General features: G+C 47.2%; 2 protein-coding genes and 1 long non-coding RNA gene across 21 annotated transcripts in view; 2 read left to right on the plus strand and 1 right to left on the minus strand.

Annotated features, from left to right (window-relative positions):
• Window positions 1-5,472, plus strand: part of LOC133168571 (RIMS-binding protein 2-like) — a 24,419-nt gene extending 18,947 nt beyond the window's left edge. For 10 of the 13 annotated variants that reach the window (XM_061300211.1, XM_061300224.1, XM_061300212.1 and 7 more), the window contains 8 exons: window positions 402-547; window positions 669-837; window positions 1,724-1,792; window positions 2,234-2,281; window positions 2,786-2,901; window positions 2,970-3,041; window positions 3,130-3,249; window positions 3,715-5,472. In XM_061300211.1, the coding sequence (XP_061156195.1) occupies window positions 402-547; window positions 669-837; window positions 1,724-1,792; window positions 2,234-2,281; window positions 2,786-2,901; window positions 2,970-3,041; window positions 3,130-3,249; window positions 3,715-3,978 (1,004 nt within the window). In that variant the 3' untranslated portion in view covers window positions 3,979-5,472. The remainder of the gene's footprint in view (window positions 1-401; window positions 548-668; window positions 838-1,723; window positions 1,793-2,233; window positions 2,282-2,785; window positions 2,902-2,969; window positions 3,042-3,129; window positions 3,250-3,714) is intronic. The other 3 variants (XM_061300216.1, XM_061300217.1, XM_061300220.1) reach the window with 3 other exon arrangements.
• A 30-nt stretch (window positions 5,473-5,502) lies between these two features.
• LOC133168576 (uncharacterized) lies at window positions 5,503-6,575 on the minus strand. The gene is made up of 2 exons (XR_009718241.1): window positions 6,392-6,575; window positions 5,503-6,158 (listed from the first exon to the last, which is right to left on the minus strand). It is a non-coding gene; the product is annotated as an uncharacterized LOC133168576 (long non-coding RNA).
• Window positions 6,576-9,875: 3,300 nt separating this feature from the next.
• On the plus strand, window positions 9,876-19,654 carry LOC133168573 (EH domain-binding protein 1-like protein 1). Of its 7 annotated transcripts, none has more exons than XM_061300225.1 (26): window positions 9,881-10,322; window positions 10,996-11,053; window positions 11,146-11,241; window positions 11,310-11,363; window positions 11,443-11,621; window positions 11,688-11,806; window positions 11,888-11,947; window positions 12,308-12,385; window positions 12,633-12,879; window positions 13,130-13,393; window positions 13,529-15,397; window positions 15,551-15,733; window positions 15,942-16,739; window positions 16,969-17,226; window positions 17,314-17,395; window positions 17,459-17,607; window positions 17,682-17,730; window positions 17,792-17,993; window positions 18,062-18,087; window positions 18,152-18,197; window positions 18,276-18,310; window positions 18,540-18,651; window positions 18,726-18,825; window positions 18,884-18,957; window positions 19,027-19,141; window positions 19,210-19,654. In XM_061300225.1, the coding sequence occupies exons 1-26, from the start codon at window positions 10,219-10,221 to the stop codon at window positions 19,295-19,297; spliced, it is 5,445 nt and encodes a 1,814-aa protein (XP_061156209.1). In that variant the 5' UTR covers window positions 9,881-10,218; the 3' UTR covers window positions 19,298-19,654. The 7 variants fall into 7 exon arrangements, 6 of the variants coding, with proteins under 6 accessions (XP_061156209.1, XP_061156210.1, XP_061156212.1 ...); XM_061300226.1 differs by having other exon boundaries at window positions 15,945-16,739; XM_061300227.1 differs by lacking the exon at window positions 9,881-10,322 and adding an exon at window positions 10,415-10,493.
• Window positions 19,655-20,766: the final 1,112 nt, after the last annotated feature.

Genomic DNA, 20,766 nt, shown 5'->3' on the forward strand with positions numbered 1-20,766 from the left:
CCAAATGTTTTCCTTTTTTTAAATTCAATCACTAATGCAACGGAGCATACGAATTATGAAAGTCCTTGTTTCGTGGGTGGGGGAAAAAAAGTAGCATGCAATAAATGGCACTTGCGTACGTGTTGCAAGTTGTTTGATCTAGATGAGATTGTGTCAAGCAGCACAGTTTCCCTTTCTTGCTGGCGTGGCTGTTGCAGATCATGAACGAGTGTGTGTTTGTCAAACAGCTCACACAGCTTAGGATCAGTGCTTTAGCTTGATTACCTCTTTTAAGGACACGCCTGAGCTAAGCGAGGAGCAAGCTCCAGCAACCGGCCTTGCAAGCATTTGTACAATATGTGTCAAGAACTTGAATAATTTTTTTTTTTTGGAATGATTTATTCTTCACGCACTTCTTGCAGGTTCTTTTGACTCAGCCAAGAAAAAAGGAGATCCCAGCCAATTGCGCATCTTTGTGGCCCTCTTCCCTTATGAGCCTGCCACCATGTCACCTAACCCGGACGCCGCTGAGGAAGAGCTGCCTTTTCGAGAAGGACAGATTATCACAGTATGCACAATATCATCAACGGAAGAAATATTTCACCCTATAAGCATTTCTACTATTTGAATCCAGTGAACATATTAGTGATGCCAGCAGCTCCTGAATTAAGAGCTGGTTTTCTACTCAGGTTTACGGTGATAAAGATTCAGACGGGTTCTACCGAGGAGAGTCCGCTGGTCGTTCGGGCTACGTGCCTTGCAACATGGTGTCCGAGATCCAGGTGGAGGATGAAGAAACCCGGCAGCAGCTTCTGCAGCAGGGCTTCTTATCAACCCCAGCGCCCGTAGAGAAGATAGGTATGGAATTTGATTCAAATATGGATTGATGACCTAAAATTGAATTGCTCTTGGGCATCCGTACTAAAAAAATTCATGCGCATAGTCTCACCCTTGGTCATGATTTAATGCAACGGGAAAATGGCTACCTACTAATGCACAAAGTTAAACCCGCTTTGCAAAGTTAGTGGGCCTTATGCAGCAGATTTTCAGATCCATTTTGAACACGGCGGGGTGGGGGGGGATACGTTTTCAGTAGCATACAGCTTGGCCAAAGATCAAATCACATTGAAAGTGCACAAGTGTGAAAAAGTGGGTGCTGATATAATCAACATGTGACAGCTAGCGCCATACTCAGTTTTTCCATTTTCAATGGAGAGATTTTCTACTCTTGTGATTTCAGTGCAATTGTGAAGATATGAGCATAACGTCCAGTGTAAGGAAAGTCACATGATCGTAGCTAAATGCTAATCATAATGACACTTACTTGAACAACAAAACGTCATCTACTGTTTCCTGCATGAGGCCCACTTTTTTTTTTTTTTTTTAAGTCTCCAATATAAATGTGTGCTATAAGGGTACTTATTGTTTTTCAATTCTACTGTGTTGCTTTTATGGAAATCATAACCATCAGATGCAATGGCTGTTTTTGTTGCCTTGCAAATTCAAGCTGACGCTTTGCTTGCGTTTCCTGCTTTGTAGCCAGTGCCGAGCAGCGAGTCATCGTTAACGCTCCAAAACCTTTTTCACTTCCACTGGCACTCGACTTTCACGATGTCTGCTGCTTGCTGCTTTGTTACTGGCTTTTAGTTGGCTCTTTGTTTGCACCCCCTGTCCTTTTTGCTCTGATTTATTTTTTTATTTTGGTGTCACCTATTTTGGTTTTCTATTCTAAAATCCCATGAAGGCACTCGCACACATGCACAGCTCCCACGTCGCCCTGTTCCACCGGCCAAACCGAGACGATCCAAGAAAGGTGTGTCCCACTCCCGCTGCCCTCCTTTTTTGGCTCTTCTCTGCTTTGCGTCCCTTTTTGTCTCTTTCGCCTCATCAATTACATTTCACACAGTGACCAGAGGGGATTTAGAATAGCTCCGTCACTTTCATATTCTGCCATTAAAGCCGTTTTGTACCGTTCTAGTACAGTGCAAACTCTAAAGTTGTATTTATTGTTGGCTAACCAATTAGCGCTTTGACCAAATACGATTGAAAATTCTAAAATCTCAAAAACATAAAGGAGCCTTTCTTACTTCTTGTAGTCGGCACATTTACCAGGCTCCTAATCCCTTCTGATCATTATGTGTGAGTTAGTGCCGACTGTAAATTCAAAATCACTTTTTTAGCCTACGAGGTGTCATTTCCGGTATGTTTCTACAAACAAATGTTTCCATTTTATCCCTCGTCTCGTCTCTTCCAGTGGAGTCTGCAACACTCTGGGAGGAGAGTGTAGACTCCTCCAGTCAAGGTTTGTCATTTGCCCTTTGACCCTTAAACTCCTCTGCATGATGACATCTGTGGACGGACGGACGTTCTGTCAACAACTTGCATGTGCGGTGTTCATCTTGTATTTTCACGTCATTGTTGGTTGTGTCAACGTGTAACGCCACCTCTCATCTTCATCCACCAAGAATTTGATTTAGTTTTTTTTTTTCTTCCCTGAGTGTACTCCCAATTTCCTAAAACATAATAGAGTGTAAGTGGTTGTCTGCGTTGGCCATTTTGTTGACGATCCATTTTTTTCCACTCATCCAATGCAATGAATTATGACAACATGTCTTTCATTAATTCTTCATTAACATCTTGATGTTAGCGATTGCAAGCATCTTAACTCTTCTTTCCTCAGGGCACATAATTCTTTTAACTCATCTTTTTCTTCACGTTCACTTGCAGTGGTGCTTCGCTCTGCATTCGGGTTGTCACCCTAAACATGGACGAACCTGTCTTATGATATATTTTCCTGCATGTGTAGATGCAAGGAGCCAGGCAGCTGCTGCACCTGCAGCAAACTCCGCCCCAGGATCTCGCCGGATGGTGGCCATCTTTGATTACGATCCGCGGGAGAGCTCACCCAACACCGATATCGAGGTCAGACACGCTGAGAAGTAATCGTTGTTGCTTGCGTGCGTTTGTCTGACTTTCACAATTTGAATTAGGCCGAGTTGACCTTCAGCGCTGGAGATATCATTCATGTGATTGGGGATATGGATGAAGATGGCTTCTTCTATGTAAATATTGTATTAAAAAAAAAAAAGAGGGTGGATTATGATTCTGGAAACAATAGTGCATTTTTTTGTACTTTTCTGTTTGTGTTAGGGTGACTTGAATGGACAACGTGGCTTGGTGCCGTCCAATTTCCTGCAAGCTTTAGCAGAAGATGCTCCAGCCGAGCATGCCTCCGCTCAGCCTGCACCAGAACACAAGAAAGAATCACAGGTAGCTAAGTACTTGCAGTTTGTGGCCTGACTTTGCTTTCTTTTTTTTTTAACTCATTTCCTCCTCATCTTTTGTCTTTTTTTTTTTTTTTTTAAACTGTCAATTGCTGTCTTACACTATTCTGTTTCTATTTCTCAAACTTGGTTGCTTTTTTTTCTTTCTTTTCCTCCCCGCCGCTCCGCCATTTCCTGCATGACCTTTTTGCAGAAGCAGAAACGAACAGTGCACTTTGAGACTTGATTGTAAGTGTTGTCTGAAGGGGAGCCAGTGTCTTCTCCATTCAGTCCCTGTTTGTTCATGTTCTTCCACTGTAGATCCACATTGCTCCCTGGATTCAATCCAAATGTGCTTTTAGTTACATGCTCCCTCCTTGTGTACTGTAATGACTGTGCTCTCGTACTTCAATTAGTGCAACAGAACTTTATCACCAAACCTTCAATGTTTTTCTTTTGCCTCCCCCTGAAGGAAAGCTCCTCTAAAGATCAACAAGATCCCAGGCCCTCAACAAACCACGATACTTTCATCCCTCAAGAGGAATCTCCATGCCCCCAGCCAACAGAAGACTCAGAACCACTGGCCGTAAGCAGCACATTAGAACCGGACCCCGCCTCTCCTCCAGCCCCTCACCCAGCGCTGGCCGACTGCTCTGCAGCGGGGAAAAAGAAGAAAGGCTTCTTCTCCAAAGGCAAGAAACTGTTCAAAAGGTTTGGATCCAGCAAGAAAGAATGAAAGGCAGGACCTGATACTTGATACCCATGTTTTATTTTTTGAAGCACTTTCTTTCTCTTCCCGATTCAGTCAGTGGCAAGCACAGCTGGTAACCTTCAGTCATTTATTCAATTTAACCAATAAGTACATTTGCCTTAGAAAACTGCTAGACAAGCTTGGAATGAAATGTGCAATGTCGCTAGTCCAGCAATAGCTAATTATCAAACCAGCAGCAGCTCCTTCTATAGTTGTCGCAATAGAAACTGAAAGGTGTGGCGTCGCTCCACGACAAAAGGCCTCATGGAGCTTTGACTAAACGAAAGCTAACTTGTAGAAGCAGCAGCAGTCTTCCTCCTCTGTTGGATGATTATTCACACATTCATTTTAACCCTAATGTGTTTCCGATGTTTGTCATAATGATTATGTTCTGTATCGTAGACTCGCTGGAGTGTGCATGCAGTCGTTGAGTGGCACTAAAGACGGGGATGTGTGTGTGTGTGTTTGCGCTGTGCGTGTAAGCGTGCGTGCGCGCTATCCAAAGCAAATGCCTTTTTCCGATATTAGCACCGGAGCTCTCGAATTTGTCGCCACCGGCCTAATCGATGCATCCAAGCTAGCTTTGTAAAAAGAGCTTTTGAATTGAACAACTGCAATAATAACGTTTATTTCGATGCCCTCCTGATATTTTTTTTCACGGTTGTGGATAGTGTGCAGAAAGACAATGCCAAAATCTTGAGGTGCTTTTCCTGTTTGAAAACGCTGCAAAGAACTTCTTCGAGGTTGCAGCCATTTTTAACTTGGAACTGTTACAAGCTAACTACTTAAGTAATTAGTCATTGTTAGTCAGAGAGAGCGGAGTCAATGGGGGTGGGAAATTTGAAAACGAGCCAGCACGTAGGTAAGGCTGAGACCGCAATTAACCATCTCCACCCCCCCCCCCCCTTTTTTTTTTTTTTTTTTGTAGAGGCCAGAAGTTGTCGGAGTGTACAAAAAGTCTTTGTGTTGTCGGATTCTATTTACGGCCTTGAATGCACAAGTATTACGTAACTCTACCTGCTGTTTAGTAAGTAGACTGCAAATGTAGTAACCAGTATTTAGCCTTACAAGATGATATTGTTTAGTCTTCATATGTTGTTGTTTACAGCATATTTATTGATTGCATGAATACCAATATTATGCCCATATTATGCCTTATTTATTCATTTCATATTTATATTTTCTGTCTGACAATTTGAGGTGGAGATTGTCCAAATGCAGTGAAAAGATCGTTGTATATATAAGGAACAGTGTTTGGATCCGTTTTTCTGTATTTATATTGTAAAAACCTTTTTATATGACATAAAAATGTTTTTATTACCGATTCGCAAGCTCATCTGTAAATATTTTTTGCATGTTCATGCGGCGTCCATGCGGTAAAGGCTTAGTATGCAAAAGAATTGAAAGGTGGGTCTTTTGATACAAAAGAAAGTGTCTATTTTCACATTAAACAAAAAGTGCATTGAGCATGTGAATTTCTCTCTGTTTTGTGCAAGAATGGAAGCAAAGTAGGTCATCACTTCTTTATTTCATACTTAAGACATTTCACTTTAGGTACATACAATGTTTTGTTTTTTTCTTTTCTAGAAATGGAGGAAAGAGTTTGCAGGCTTTGCTCCGAGCCACACGGCACCCATGTGAACTAGCACAAACCACACTCTGGGTAACGTGGAGCCTCGCGAGATATACTAAGCCGCTTCCTCTTTTTTTTTTTTTTTTTTTTGACTTCCGGAGAGAGGCCGCACTGTCCCCGAAGCCAACAGTACACTCATCCATAAAGTAGGAAACACTACACTGTGGTGAGGAGTTTAGTAGTGCTTTCTACTTTATGGATGACTGCACTGTATATCTGTTGGTGGTCTTCCAGCATCTGTGGTCTTCTCTTCTGCACCTGCACAGGAACACACTGCAACCCCCCCTTCCCCCTCCCCATCCCACCACCGACACTTCAATCACCACACATGCAGTTAACATTCCCCCGTCGAGCCGTTTCTGCTCTTGAAAAGTCAATTTGGTTAGTTTGCTTGTTAATGAAAATCTTTTTTTTTTCTTTTTCCTCTTCCTCCATAAGTTTGAAAAATGTCCCTTTCTTGTGTCTCCATGTCTAAAAGTCCTGCCACAGGAAGCGCTATCTTGAAGAAGCCATTTTGGCTGGCGTGAGTAAGCTGTTTTTTTGATCGTTCACAAGTTGCGTCAAAAAAAAAGAGCAAATTTGTCATTAAAGTCGGAATCACATTGATGTAAACATACAGAGGAATCATTAAAAATAACACTCGTAACCTTTTCAGAGCAAAGAAAAAACATTTTGAATCGCAGCGGCACTTTTGTCGCCGATTCCGAATTTCAAAATTTCTATTATGATTCTAAAAAGACAAAAAGTCTGCCTTTCACACGTTACCTGGACTTTTTCCTCTTTGTGTTTAAAGTGAGTCTTCCGCCATCGTCGCAGGTGCCGTCGCTCGCCCAGCCGGCCGGAGAAGTGAACGAAGAAGAAGTCGTCGTCTCCTTTTGAAGCCCCTTGGACCACGTGATGAAACCACAGGAAGAGGTCTAACAGTCACAGTCGCTCTCCTCTTCCGTCTTAACACTGTGCCTCCTACAGATGGTTTGAAAAAGAATTTAAAAAAGAAAGAAGCATCCCAAATCCAAAGTAAGACTATTTACGCAAAAGTCACAATTATTACGTACACTTGCACAATACTGAATGAGGTCACAACATTAGAAGTTTGTTAAAAGCTGCACCACAGAATTTAGTCAATCAAGACATTGGTTTTTTATCTCTTTCTTTTATCTTATTAAATGTTTTATCTTTGAAAAGGCAGATTTATTCAATTTTACGCTTTGCCAGTGTACTTAACGTGCATACTATCATACTCGAGTGGTACTTGAGAAATTAGGTTGCAAACCCCACATACTGAAAAAATGGTCTCATCTGAAAATACGCATATAAGTATGACGTACTTTTTATTTGTTATTATTAGCTAGTCAAGTATTTTTGGTTACATATTCAAAAGGTTAGTCGATCTGCTAGCGTAAAATTCAATACAATAAAAGTCAGGACAAAAAGGGGAAAATATTTTTTTCTGGCCAGTTTTTTTGTTAACAAATAGGGCTGTCGATTTTAGGCTGGTCTCTTAATTTCTCACTTGAATTGCAAATTAAATTTATATTTGGACATTTTACCTTTGCTTCAGGATTTAAGGCTTTTTTTTTTTTGTTACCCCGCCATACAACCCCCCCCCCTTCACTCATCTTGACATCTACTTTCATACCAAGTGAGTGAAACGAGAGCGCAATTCGCTTTGGGTAAATTTCCGCTTCTGGTAGGTGTCATGACGAGCGTGTCCCAACACCTTAGAGGAAATGCTGGCATCACAAAATAAATGTGGATCCCCTTTCCCACGTATCTCAATTCACTTTTTGTTGTTACTATTTAACACAACTAGGTGTGAGTACATCTCGCACGAGTGCACCAGTAAGGAAGTGATCCTGAAGAGTTGCATGAAGCCCAGGCCTTTCCTGAGGAGCCCTGACTGCTTCTAGTGATAGACCTTATCTGGACAGGCAGCAAGCTCCCCTCCCCTCCGTCCCTTGTGCTCACTTGAGCGGACATTTCGTATTCAATTCACACGTGTCCCCTGAAGTTGGCATTCGTTGTAAAAGGAAGTGAAATCCTCATGAGCATCTGCTTGTGCGCTCAATAGAGGAAGTCTTCATGAAACACAGCGTGGTCTTCTATCAATACTGTCCAGGCTCCTTAGCAATGACACCCTCGTTTCCTTTTTTTTTCACATCTCTCCGATGATGAAAGTGTTCAACGGTGGTCATCTGAGATGCCCCACAAGTTAGCCGGGTGCTTCAAACGAGACCTTTGCTTTTGCAGCTCGGTACGTTGCTAACATATCCAAATAAGGGCAAAAGCGACAGTTGCAACGAGCAAGTAGGCCGCCCGGGTGTGCTCGAAAAGAAGGCCACGCTCAGCTGCGCCTGGCAGTCGCTGGCGTCGGCTTTCCTGTTTGACAAGCCGTGCGGTCGAGGAAGTCTTGCAGCACGCAGCTCAGTTCTCGCTTTTGCTCACAAGGAAGCACTTTGCTCACATGAAGCTAAACGGGCGCTGGTAATAAAGGTCAAGAGAAATATTTCATCAGAGATGGCTTGATGTGCCTAGAAACTTCAGGAACAAATGGAAAATAAAGTAAATGATCGCAATTTGTCTGGGAATTATTACAAAGTCAAATTTGGAGTGTGATTGTCTGAGGCTGCTATGCTACTTCAGGCCCTGGATGATGTGCTGAGATTGAGGAATTTTCCAGAAAATTCTTAGCCATTAAGTTGTGACCTCAACCTGAAGCACATTTGGGTCTTGCAGCTCATCAACGATGCACTTAATGGCTTTAAGAAAAATGGTAATGTTTTAGTAGTGGCCTAATCAAAGTTAGTACCGGAATCCCATAGAAATGTGACTTTCAAAAGTCCATTCAACACTCCTGTGTGGCTGAATAAAAGCAATTCTGAAAGGACCATTGAAGCAAAAAAGCTTTGAATAATTTCCTTTCCCGTATTAAATAAAATCATTCGCCATTTAAAAACTCAGTTTTATAATTGAGTTTATAATTGAATTAACTTGTCTGATCGTAACATTTCGATTTCTTTCCTCTCAGACATTTAAGCGGGGAAACGATGCAAGAAATAAATAAATAAATAAAAATGGCATTAAGTCTATCATCGCTACTAATTTACCGACTAGTTCTAACGGAAGTGGCAAAACCACAACACCCACAAACCCAGTATAAAAAAAAAAAATGAGCGCAAAGCAAACAGTGTGATTTGTATGTGGTAGTATAATTTAGTAAAACTTGCAGAATTGATCTGTTCGTCTCTTTTTTATTATATTATTTCAAAGTTGTTACTAAGGGTGGTACTGCTTAATTAGGAGCCTTAATTTAGTCCATACATGCACAATTTTGTCATTCTATCACCTTTTAAAATATTTTTGGTCATTGTGTTGCAGTGCATTAAATATTAAGTGTTAGTGATGTAAAGCTCCCTCCCCCCACCCCTATCTCGGACTGCAAAATTGGAGGGTTTTCCTTTCCAGTCCTTACTTTACATCTTCGTGACCTGGATTTATCAAGTTACAAAGAAAAGAACACCACAAGCTTCAACAATAAGCATAAAAAGTAAATTGGTCTTTCCCTAACAGTAATATAATCTAGTCTAGGCTACATTTCCCCGACAACTATATCCAAAACCTACATATTATATTTTGTATAGACGCCCTTTAAAAGAAAATATATAGGTTGTGAATTTGGTGTGATATGCTTTGCTGTTTATCAGTGATTGTCAACCGGTGGTCCGCGCTCTCTAGTGGCCTGTGGTGGTATTGCAGGTAGTCCGCGAAATTGGAAATAATTGTAACATTTTAAAAAGTAAAATTGATTTATTATTCAGACTTGATTTATTTTCCAACTAATTTTGAGAATCAGTTACCCTACTAAATTATGTCAAATATAGCTGAGATCCCGATACAGATGCAAATAAATAGCCCGTATAGGTCTTTCCCACTTTGGTGCAGAATAAAATAATATTCCGCCAAAGCAGTGGTCCCCGAGTTACTTCTTGCTTATAATGGTGGTCACTTGGACAAAACCAGTTGAAAACTCCTCCAGTTGACGGCCAAATGACCTGAGTTGATTGTTGCAGGAAAGCCGTCCTATAGTTCCCCCTGTTGGTAGTACGTGGGATTGCATTTGGTAATGTGGAGCGTTTCTAGTGTCTAACAAGTTTGAGTGACGTGGCAAAAAAATATTGCTGTCGGAACTCCCGAGTCACGCCCCACCCTTCCACGCCGCTGTTCCTGTCAATCATCCTAAAAATAGCCCCCCCCCTGCTGTCACCCCGCGTGACCGCGCATCCCTACTTGAGTCAGCGCGGAAACTCCAAAAGTTGCCTTCAGGCGTGCCCGCGCATGGCAGAAGAGCGTTTGTCAGGATCAAAGTCTGGCGTGGACGTGGAGCTTAAAGCACTTGACGGCACTTTGTGTGTGTGAGGGTGCGTGCGTCTGAAAGTCCACGCCAATTGGAAAAAAAAAAAAGGACGCGGGCACGCGCCTCATCTAACCTTCGTGGGACTTGAGGAGTAAAGAGAATCTGTCGCACCGGCGCGTGTGCGCGCTAACAAAAGAACTTTACAGACGCTTGGAACCACGCAGACGTGTTGTCCACGATGACGTCAGTGTGGAAGAGACTTCAGCGTGTGGGCAAGAAAGCTTCCAAGTTTCAATTTGTTGCTTCCTACCAGGAGTTGCTGCTCGAATGCAAAGACAAATGGTGAGTGGACGGACACAGATCTTTAAAATACTGTGTGCGTTTTTTTGGCACCTCCGGGGAGGATGTCGGCGAGGGTCGCGCGCATGCGTGTGTCCGCGTCAGCTGTCAATGCGGTGATCACCTTTTTCTTGCTGCCGATACAATGCAGAAAACTCGCCATAAAAGAAAAAGGTCAAAGATTATTTCTAAAACTTGAAAGCAATTCAATTCATTCAAATATTCTCTAGCACCTGTTGTTACTCTTAAAATGACAACAAAATGTATTAGTCATTTGCTATGTAGCAGGAACTGAATTGAGTCATGAACTTTGAAGTCAACCAATATTCTTTTTGCCTTTTGCGTGCAAGTTAATAAACAACACGCCCGTGAGCAGCATAAGAATCACTTTTGGAATGCGACCTCGCCAACGTTTAGCGAACCTTCAACAGTCTACATTTGCACTGTGTTGTGCCCAGTGTATTATTGTGACTTCCCTTCCTGACAACAGTTGTGCTTGTGGGTCAGATGACTGCGGCACAACTTCCTCTTTCGCTCACTTAATTCCGGCGGACAATACAGCACACAAACGCCCAGCGTCCACATGACCCTCATGAGTTGGTGCCTCAGGACGCTTCTGGAAAGTGTACACACAACATATGTCTATTATACACACTCAAACCATGTGTGTTTGCAGGCAACCAGACAAATTGCGTGTGGTTTGGACCAGGAGGAATCGGCGCATGTGCTCCAAGGTGGAACAACTCGGCACACGTAGCAGGAAATGTGTCAGGATTAGTCACCATTTCAGAAAGACCAACCTTTGTGTGTGTGCGTGTGTGTGTAGCTGCACAGCTGGCAGCCTGGAATCAAGAACCCGTACAGAGGGATGGTTCTGTGGCCCGTCCCGGAGAATGTGGACATCTCTGTGACCCTCTTCAAGGTAGCTGGCAGGTTCCAAAGATTGCGTTGCTTTTCAGATTGTGATGCTTTGTGTTGTGGTGTCTGCAGGAAGCGGGTGCTGATGTTTTTGAGGACAAGGAGTGGACCTTCGTCATTGAGGGTGTGAGTTCTCTGCACAGGGCGAGTGGTTCCTTCTTTGGTTCCTTTGCTGCTGCTCTGACTGTAGCGTGTGATCCGGCAGGAGTGCAAAGGTCACCGTAAGGTTCTGGCGTCTGCTGCGGTCAACTTGAAGAATTATGCCAGCGTGACGCCGACGCAGACGGACATCAGGCTGCCGCTCAAGCCGCTGTCAATCAAAGTGGTGGGGGCGGAGCTTAAGCTGTCGCTGTCCTGTATTTTCGTGCGTGAGGGAAAAGCCACGTGAGTAGATATGCAGTTAGCTTTAGTCAACTGCAGCTACGTTACGCTAACGCTGGCTGCGTTTAGTGACGAAGACATGCAGAGCCTCGCCAGCCTGATGAGCGTCAAACCCGACGTGGCCAACATGGACGACTTCAACGAAAGCGACGATGACGGCGACGGCAAGTCCGCCAGCGGCGCGGCAGGTAAAGGAAGCATCAAAACACCGCCTATTCCTGTTTCCTTGAACTCACGGCCTGCCTCTTTCTTTCTTCCGGCCGATGCAGCCGCGCCGCGCTCTCTTACACGTCCCAATCGCCCCGCGCCACCGCCGCCTGAAACCACAGGTAGGTGTACCAGGAAGCTTTTTACTGTCACGTGTTCCTCTGACTGTCCCACTTCCGGTTCCTATGACCGATCCCCACTCTAAAAATCATTTGAGTGTTCCTCTGCCTGTTCCTGTGAATGCTTCTCTTCTTCTGACTGTGAAATAGTTTGACTTCCTCTGACTTAGTCAGAAGTTTTGACAGCTTCTCTGACTATTTATCGAACTGTTCCTCTGACTGTTCCTGCGCACGCCGCGTTATTCCTCAGCGTGTTGAATGAGCAAAACGTTGGATATCTCAGGAAACTCTTGATGCTTATTTTCCCATCTTCCCTTTCTTTCTTTTTACTGATCACTCATCCATCCATCATTCATCCATCAGTCATCCAATGGGGCGGTCCACCCAACACCCTGATGGCTCCGCCTCCACCCCCACTGCCTGCCATTTTCCAGGCAAAAGGTAGCCTGGAGGCTGGCCTTCTCACACTCACAAACATCTGCCCTTACTTACTTTGCCTCTTCGGACTGAGATAGTGCCTAAAAAGTCCACCAAGCATGCCTCCTCCTCCTCTTCCTCCACCTTCTCATACCTCCTGCTTCTTCCCCTGCTCCTTTTCATTTCCTCCCTCACTTGCAAGTGATGGAAATATTATTATTTACACAAATCATTTGCATATCTTTGCAAACTGTTTATTTCCCCCCCTCAGTGCTGCCGTCTGCCCCTCCTCCCGTCCCGCTGTTGAGTCGTCCGGACCTGGAGTCCCTTGGTTCCTCCCTCCTGCCGGCCTTCCCCCCTCTTGCCACAGCTACATCCTCCCAAAGAGTGGTTGCCACGGCGACGACGTCAAGCACAAGCCAAAGTGCCACGGCTGCTTATGACATCGCGGCATCTGGACGACCAATCGCAGTACAGGATTCCAAGACGGCCAGCCCGGAGGAGATAGTGAGGGCCAGGTGGGGCCACAAAAACACACATACTCACACACACCCATGCGCACCGAATGTGATCTCCACCCTGTCTCTGTGCTTAACGTCCATGCTAATGTCACGCTAACATGCACTAACAGTGTTTGTGAGATGGCCCGCCCCCTGCTGGATGTTTCATTAGCATTTTGCGGGTCCTCCTCCCGCCTGGAATGTCTCCGTTTGGCGGAACTAAAGGACTGCGGGTCAAATCCGATATCCGCTTTTTATTCCCCCCCAGTTCCGGCCAATCGCAATCAGAGCTGATCATAGCCCCGCCCCCTCCGTGGCCCTTTGCCAGCTGTGAGAACTCCGTCCCCCAGCGGCCTTCCACCAGCGTTTTGGCAGCTTTTATCACCCCCAAGCAGAAGTGTCTCCATGGCGCCGAGGAGGCCGACAACCTTGGATCCTGTGTGGAGGCGGAACGGGAGTCGTCCCGTGATAGCGTCACTGGGATACGCGAGAGCCAATCAGAAGGCTGCTTTCCGGAGTGGGACTCGGGCGGGTGAGTTTGGTGGTGAGGGGAACAGAGAGGAAGGGAAGGAGGAAAGGGAAAAGATCAACGGAAGTGTGGGAAAGAGGAAATTAAATGGGAGGAACAAAGAGAAAAAAAATGAGCCGTGTTCTTTCCCTTCTGCAGCCTCCTGCTGAAGGAGCCTTCCAACAGGTTCCCTCCCCAGGAGAAGCAGAAAGAGCAAAAGGAGAAGGAGAGGAGGCAGATCCAACATGAGGAGGAAAAGAGGAGACTGCTGGAGGAAGAGAAGAGGCGACTCTTTGAGGAGCAGGAGGAGATGAGGAAGTTGAAGGAGAGGAGGAGGCACGAGGAGGAGAGACTTCTCCAGGAGAAGCGAGAGAGGCTGCGCAAAGAGGAGGAGCGCAAGAGGAAGAGAGAGGAGGAGGCCAAGAGAAGAGTGGAAGAGGAGAAGAGACTCCAGCAGGCCCAAGAGGAGCAGGTCAGACTTTTGAGAATGAAGCTGGAGGAGGAGGAGGAGAAAAGGAGAATGGAGGAACACCGGCGCAAGAGGGAGGAGGAGACACGGCAGATGCTGGAACGGGAAGAGGAGGAGAAGAAACGACAGCAAGAGCAGGATGAGGAGAGGAGCAAAAGGCGGAGGAGAGAGGAGGAAGCAAAAGAAGAGGAGAGAAAGAGGAAGGTGGAGGAAGAAAAGGAGGCTCAACAAAGATTAGGAGAAGAGAGAGACAGGATAAAAAGGGAGGAGGAAGAGAGAAAGCTAAAAGCAGAGGAGAAAGAGAGGGAGGTGCAGAGATTGAGGGAGGAGTGTGAAAGGACGGAGAGAGTGGAAAGGGAGGAAGAGAAGAGGAAAGAGGAGGAACAAAAACAAAAGGAGGAGGGAAAGAGGAGGGAAGGGGAGGAACAGCGAGTCAAAGCCGAGAAGGAGGTGCAGAGGTTGAGGGAGGAGAAAAAAAGAATGGAAGAGGGGAGACAGGAGGATGAGGAGAGAAAGAGGGATGAAGAAGGGAGAGTTCAGAAGGAGATGCAGAGATTGAAAGAAGAAAATGAAAGGATGGAGAGGATAAAAAGGGAGGAAGAGAAGAGGAGGAAGGAGGAGGAGGAACAAAAGAGACAGGGGGATGAGGAGAGAAAGAGGGAAGAGGAGGAGCAGAAGGTCAAGGCGGAGAAGGAAGTCCAGAGATTGAAAGAAGAAAAAGAAAGGATGGAGAGGATGAAAAGGGAGGAAGAGGAGAGGAGGAAGGGGGAGGAACAAAAACGGCAGGAGGATGAGGAGAGAAAGAGGAGGGAAGAGGAGGAACAGAGGGTCAAGGCAGAGAAGGAGTTGCAGAGATTGAAAGAAGAAAAAGAAAGGATGGAGAGAATGAAAAGGGAGGAAGAGGAGAGGAAGAGGGAGGATGAACGAAAGAGACGGGGGAATGAGGAGAGAAAGAGGAGGGAAGAGGAGGAACAGAGGGTCAAGGCGGAGAAGGAGATGCAGAGATTGAAAGAAAAAGAAAGGATGGAGAGGATGAAAAGGGAGGAAGAGGAGAGGAGGAAGGAGGAAGAACAAAAGAGACAGGAGGATGAGAGAAAGAGGAGGGTCAAGGAGGAGCAGAGGGTCAAGGCGGAGAAGGAGATGCAGAGATTGAAAGAAGAAAAAGAAAAGATGGAGAGGATGAAAAGGGAGGAAGAGGAGAGGAGGAAGGAGGAGGAACAAAAGAAACAGGAGGAGAGAAAGAGGAGGGAAGAGGAGGAGCAGAGGGTCATGGCAGCGAAGGAGGTGCAGAGGTTGAGGGAGGAGAAAGAGAGAAAGAAAATAGAGGGGGAGGACAAAGACAAGAGGTGGAAAGAGGTGGAACAAGAGGAGCGTCAAGAGGAGGGGAGGGCAAAAGTGCAAATGGAGAGATTGAAGGAGGAGAGGAGAACAAGGAATGAGAAAGAAGAGATGGTGAAGCAGGAGATGTTTAGTTCACCCTGGCTCCCTCTAGTGGACACTGATTGCCTTAAAGCCCCGAGTCTCAGCCAATCAGAAGAGACGCCAGCAGCCAACCAGAGGTGAGTTTGGCCTTGAGCTGAGCTCTCCATGCATCGGCCTCAATTCCAGACTGGGAAGAGGGGCCCGTCCAGCTCCATCTTTATTTCTGTCCTCACAAGAAGAAGTCTGGCCGCCAAGTTCTGCTTCCACTTCTCTCCTTTTGTCTTCCACAGTGAAAGCGCTGATGCTCCCGATGGGCCAATGGTGGCCGAGGCCCCCCCTCCTATCGCTCCCGCTGTGTCAGAAGATGAACAAGCGAGAAAAGAGGAGGCGAACCGAGAGACTTCAAGACTTTCGGGAGAAACCGTGCAGGTGCCCACATCCGAGGAGCTGGCGGAGGAACGCGTGGAACACAGGTGACTGCTGGCCTGGTGTGGTTGCATTTAATTTGGGGAAAAAAAATCTGTATGGATCCTATAGTTAGGTTTGTCTCATCTAACTTGACGGCACATGATGAGGTCATGTGACGGCAAGCGGGTCACGTGACCGGGCTTCCACAACCCTCCGTGTGGCTCCCAACGGGACCAGCTAACCCGTCGTGTCCATCGCCTTTGTTTTGTCCAGCAGTTGCGAGACGGCGGCCGAACAGAACCGACAATGTTCTACCTGGGTCACGTCCTCGGGTGGGATCGCGGAACCGGAGCCTGGCCCCGCTGACGCGCAGCGCCTCACTTTGGTCGCGAGCCTGCGTCTGGCCGCAAAGGAGCAGGAGGAGGAACGAGAGGAGAGGCGCAGGAGGGAAGAACAAAGAAAGGAGAAGTTGCAAGTGGATGAGGAACTAGAGCAGAAAGGGAAAGGAGAAGAAGAAAGGAGGGTGGAGCAGGAAGGCAAGACGGAAGAAAAGGAGCAACAAGAGAAGAGAGAAGAAGGGAAAAGAAAGGAAGGCAGAGAGGAAGAGAAGGAAGGAGGCCAACAATGTCAAATGAAGAAGAGACAAGAGAAAGTGAAGCACATTAAGGAGAAGAAAGGGCAACACCACCAGGAAGTCACTAGCAGCCAATCGGAGGTCGGACCACCTCTCAAGGAGGCGGAGCTTGATGACATTGCCTCTGAGGAGGAGCAGTATGGAGATGATGAGGTCACCTCACTACTCGCATCAACTGGGATGGTAAATCCTGCTGATCCTGGTCCTCTTCCCGGTCCCCTTGGTCTTCCTGGTTATCTTGCTTCTCCTGGTCCTCCTGATGTTCCTGCTTCTCCCAGTTCTCTTGGTCCCCCTGGCCCTCCTAGTCCTCCAAGTCTAGGCTCAGTTGTCCATGGGGAAGCTGGTGCCGATGTGGAGGAGGTTGAATTTGAGCCAGGTCACGAGGATCTGGGCTCCATATGGTTGGCCGAGCTCTACATGGGCGGCCGCGTGGCAGGGTGAGTGTGTGTGATGGTTGGACTCTGGCCTGCCTGCACGTGGTGCTGCCGTCCTGCGTGGCCTTCATGATGTCTGCCCTGCATGAACGCTGGCATGCAGGTTGAGGGAGATCATGCAACACTCTGCTCTCCTCAGTTGGAACCAACACGGCTGGATGGCAATTGGGGATCTTCTCGGCCTCTAGCGGAGCATTAGATGACCTTGTCAACCCTTGTCTTTTCACTGCAGACCTTCTGGCTGCCGTCACAGTGGTGATGATGTCACAGCGAATGGCGGCGCGGAGCAAAGCGGTCCGGCCGCCATCGTCTCCCAGGACCGTGTCAACAAAGAGCAACATTTGCAAGAGGAAGAGCGTCTCTTATTGGATAGAATCCAGGTGATGTCATCGTACACGCCCCCCAATGCCAAGAAGCTTCTGGTTCCCGCCCCAGGCGAGATCAGCGATACGGAGGCCAAGCAGCGGCCAAGCTCGTCGGAAGAAAGCGCGTAAGTCCGCGTTGTTACGCCGACTGGAGTTGAGCAACTGCATGAGAGGATGAGGAGTATGATGCCCATGTTCTTCATCTTCGTCAGGCCTTCAGGGTGGTGCGCACCCTCACAAGTTCCGCCAATCAGAGAAGATGCCGACGGAAAGGACGACGATGGCGGCGGTGAGGTAAAGGCGAAAGACGTGACAGACAGCCAAAGGCTAACGTGCTAACGTGCGGCCTCCTGCAAGGGCGTGATGACCACTGGCCAGTCGCTGCTGCGCTGGTGTCAGGAAGTGACAGCGGGCTACGCGGGCGTCCAGGTCAACGACTTCAGCGCGTCCTGGAGGGACGGCCTGGCCTTCTGCGCCCTGTTGCATCACTTCCACCCCGAGCTCATGTACGACACGTCCGTCCGTCCGTCCATCCGTCTGTCTGTGCGTGTCAGCCAGCATCTTCTTTTTGTCCCTTCAGAGATTTTCAGCAGTTGAAAGCTCACCAAATGGAAAGCAACAACAAAAAGGTGAGCTGATGATGTCATCACGGCGTCAACGTCCTTACCTGCTCTGCATCCTCGCCACCAGGCCTTCGCCGCCTTGGAGTCGGTGGGCGTGCCGCGCCTCCTGGAGCCCTCCGACATGGTGGCGCTTCCGCTTCCCGATCGCCTCATGGTGATGACGTACGCCAGCCAGCTGCGCACTCACTTCACGTGCGTCGCGAGTCGCCCCGACGAGGGAGGGCCCGCCGAGCCGGTCCCCCCGCCGAGAGTCAGGAGGCCGCTTCAAGGTTGGTCTGAAGAATTTCAATCCAAAGGTCCAGACCTTCATGAGTCGTTGCACTTTGTTTCCTTGCAGAAGAGGCCACGCCTCCTCTTCCAAAGGTGAGCGCCGTACGCTTCCTCCTCCTTCTCCTCTTCTTGCCTGATTGTGTAATATTATGTTCAGGATGAAGGCAAACTCATCGAGTCTGCAGCAAGCACACAGGAACACGGTTAGAACCTCAAGTCACACACACACGCAATATATAAAATCAATCGATTTGAGTGCGCGTGTGTCGGTGTGTGCGCAGAGTCCCAGCTTGCCAAAGAAGACGACAAGATGACGGTGAGTTTTTTTTTTTTTTTGTCTCTCAGTTTTGAACTTTGACGCCGTCAAGTGAGCAGATCATCCTGTTTGGTCACATGTGATGATGTCATCAGCAGGTCTACAACAATCACAGCTTGCTCATTTTTGGACCTTCCTGGTGGCTTTCTTTCCTCCCCTTTTCCCTCCTTGCTTCCTTTTTATCCATCCTCGCTTCCTTCTTCCCTGGCTCCTCGGTAAGCGTCTTCAGGACACGAGTCAGTACGTGCTGAGCGAAATGGCGACGTTGGAGGCGGAGCAAAAACACGTCGACAGCAGGGCGACGGTGGTGGAGCGACGCCTCAGGAGTCTCATGGAGAGCGGTGTGGTGCACGCACTCAAGCGCAAACGCACCCTCGCGTTCACTCGACACCATCTAAGGCGTGTCTCGTGACAGGAAGCGACCGAGCTGAGGAGGAGCGACTGATTCAGGAGTGGTTCACGCTGGTCAACAAGAAGAACGCCTTGATACGGAGACAGGACCACCTCGAGCTGCTGTAGGTCAAATGATCATGCCGAGCAAAATGATGATGATGATGATGATGATGACGACAGGCAAGAGGAGCAGGACCTGGAGAGACGCTTCCAGCTGCTGAACCAAGAGCTGCGAGTCACCATGGCCTTAGAAGGTCAGCCGAGCAGCCTCGCCTCACCCGGCTGGTGTCATGTGACCCTTCTGACAACTCGTATGTGTGCAGACTGGCAGAAGTCAAACGCCCAGCGAGAGCACGAGCAGAGACTCCTGCAACAGTTGGTGTCGCTGGTCAACCAGCGTGATGACGTCATCCGAAACCTGGACGCCAAGGAGCGAGGGTGCGTGTGAGCTGCTTTTGGTATTTTTGTGTCTGTCTGTGTGCAACTTTGTGTTGTTTGCGATGTAGGGCGCTGGAAGAGGACGAGCGTCTGGAGCGGGGCCTGGCGATGAGGAGACGGAAGTACAACGATAAGGAGAAGTGTGTCCTGCAGTGACGCACACTCCCACATTGACGTGCACTTTTTTTTAGATTTATTTATTGTCGTGTAGATTGTTTTCTTCTGCTCAGTGTGTTTGTGTGTGTGTGTGTGTGTGTGTGTGTGTGGTAGCTGTCCAAATTGTCCAGACTCACAAAAACAGCCTTATGAGTGTCAAAAGAATTATTTTACTGTTTTGGTCTGTTTTTTTTTTTTTTTAATTTTCTAGTGTTTTTTTTTATTGAGACTTCATTTGACTTGACAAGCCAAACGATGTGCGACGTTACCATCCAGCAGGGGGCGCAGCCAGGGTTGTGCCACCAAGATTGTAATACTTTTTATTATTGAAATAATAAATTATTATAATAACTCTCACAGGCAAGTTATTTGCTGGGTGAATTTTACACGTGTCGCTTGTTAGCGAGTAGAGACCAACAGGGGGCGCCGTGCAGAAATGTTTTTTTTTTTAAACTTGTGGTTATTGTTTGCGTGCGTGAGACACCGCAGAAAGACAAAAGCAAGAAGCAAATCCTCAACATGCCTGAGGGAAAGATGGAAGCAAAGTCAGCACCAGGCCTTGAGAAGATGACTAAGGCGGAAAAGGAGGCAAGGGAGGACGGGTGAAAGGGTCGACCAGAAAGGACTTATGAACTCTTCATGTAAACAACGCTGTGAACATTCCTCTTGCAAGACCCTCTCTGGTCTCCGTGATGACTCCTTGCACATCTGGGCCCGCCAACAAACACAAAAACTCAACTGCACCCAAGCGGACGTGACTGGCCGAACTGGATAGGATTCGATTTGACTGGATCCAACTGGCAATGACTTGATCGAATAAACGGATTTGACTAGACCAAATATGAGCTGACTGGACCTGAAGCAACTGAAAGTCACCGGTCTTGACCGTTACCAAATGAAAACAGTGGCTGGCGGGACTAAATAGAAACCAGACCCAAATGCATCAAAATAGAACTAACGACACCCGACGGGATCTAAGTGGACCTGACGTAGCCGAACTGGAACTCGCTTGACCTGATTGAATCGGGCTGGGCCCAATTAAATCTACGGTAACTCGACCTAACTGGAACTGACAAGAACTGGGCTTAATTCTACCTAATTGAAGCAATCTGGATCTAACTGGACCTGATATAATCAAACTGGACCTGACTAACTGGGGGTACTGGACCTGACTAAATCGAATTGAACCCACCTAACGGGAAGCCATGGACCTCGCTGATTTGAATTGGATGGAAGTGGATCACACTCATGTGCTTGGCTTGGCTTGGCTTGGCTTGGCTTAGCTTGGCTTTGCAGAAAAGTTCTTCCTTCTCCAGTCAGCTCTTTCCATGCTTTTAATTTCTTCCAAGTCAGCAGCTTTGTGCGGCTTCTGTTTGTCACTTGAGCGCTGACGCCGTCTTCTTCTAGACTCCCCCCCCCACCTGAAACCCAACACCCCCAACCTCATTCGTTCACTCACCCCCTCGTTC

Source organism: Syngnathus typhle, linkage group LG15 (genome assembly GCF_033458585.1).
Source record: "Syngnathus typhle isolate RoL2023-S1 ecotype Sweden linkage group LG15, RoL_Styp_1.0, whole genome shotgun sequence".
Classification (NCBI taxonomy): Eukaryota; Metazoa; Chordata; class Actinopteri; order Syngnathiformes; family Syngnathidae; genus Syngnathus; species Syngnathus typhle.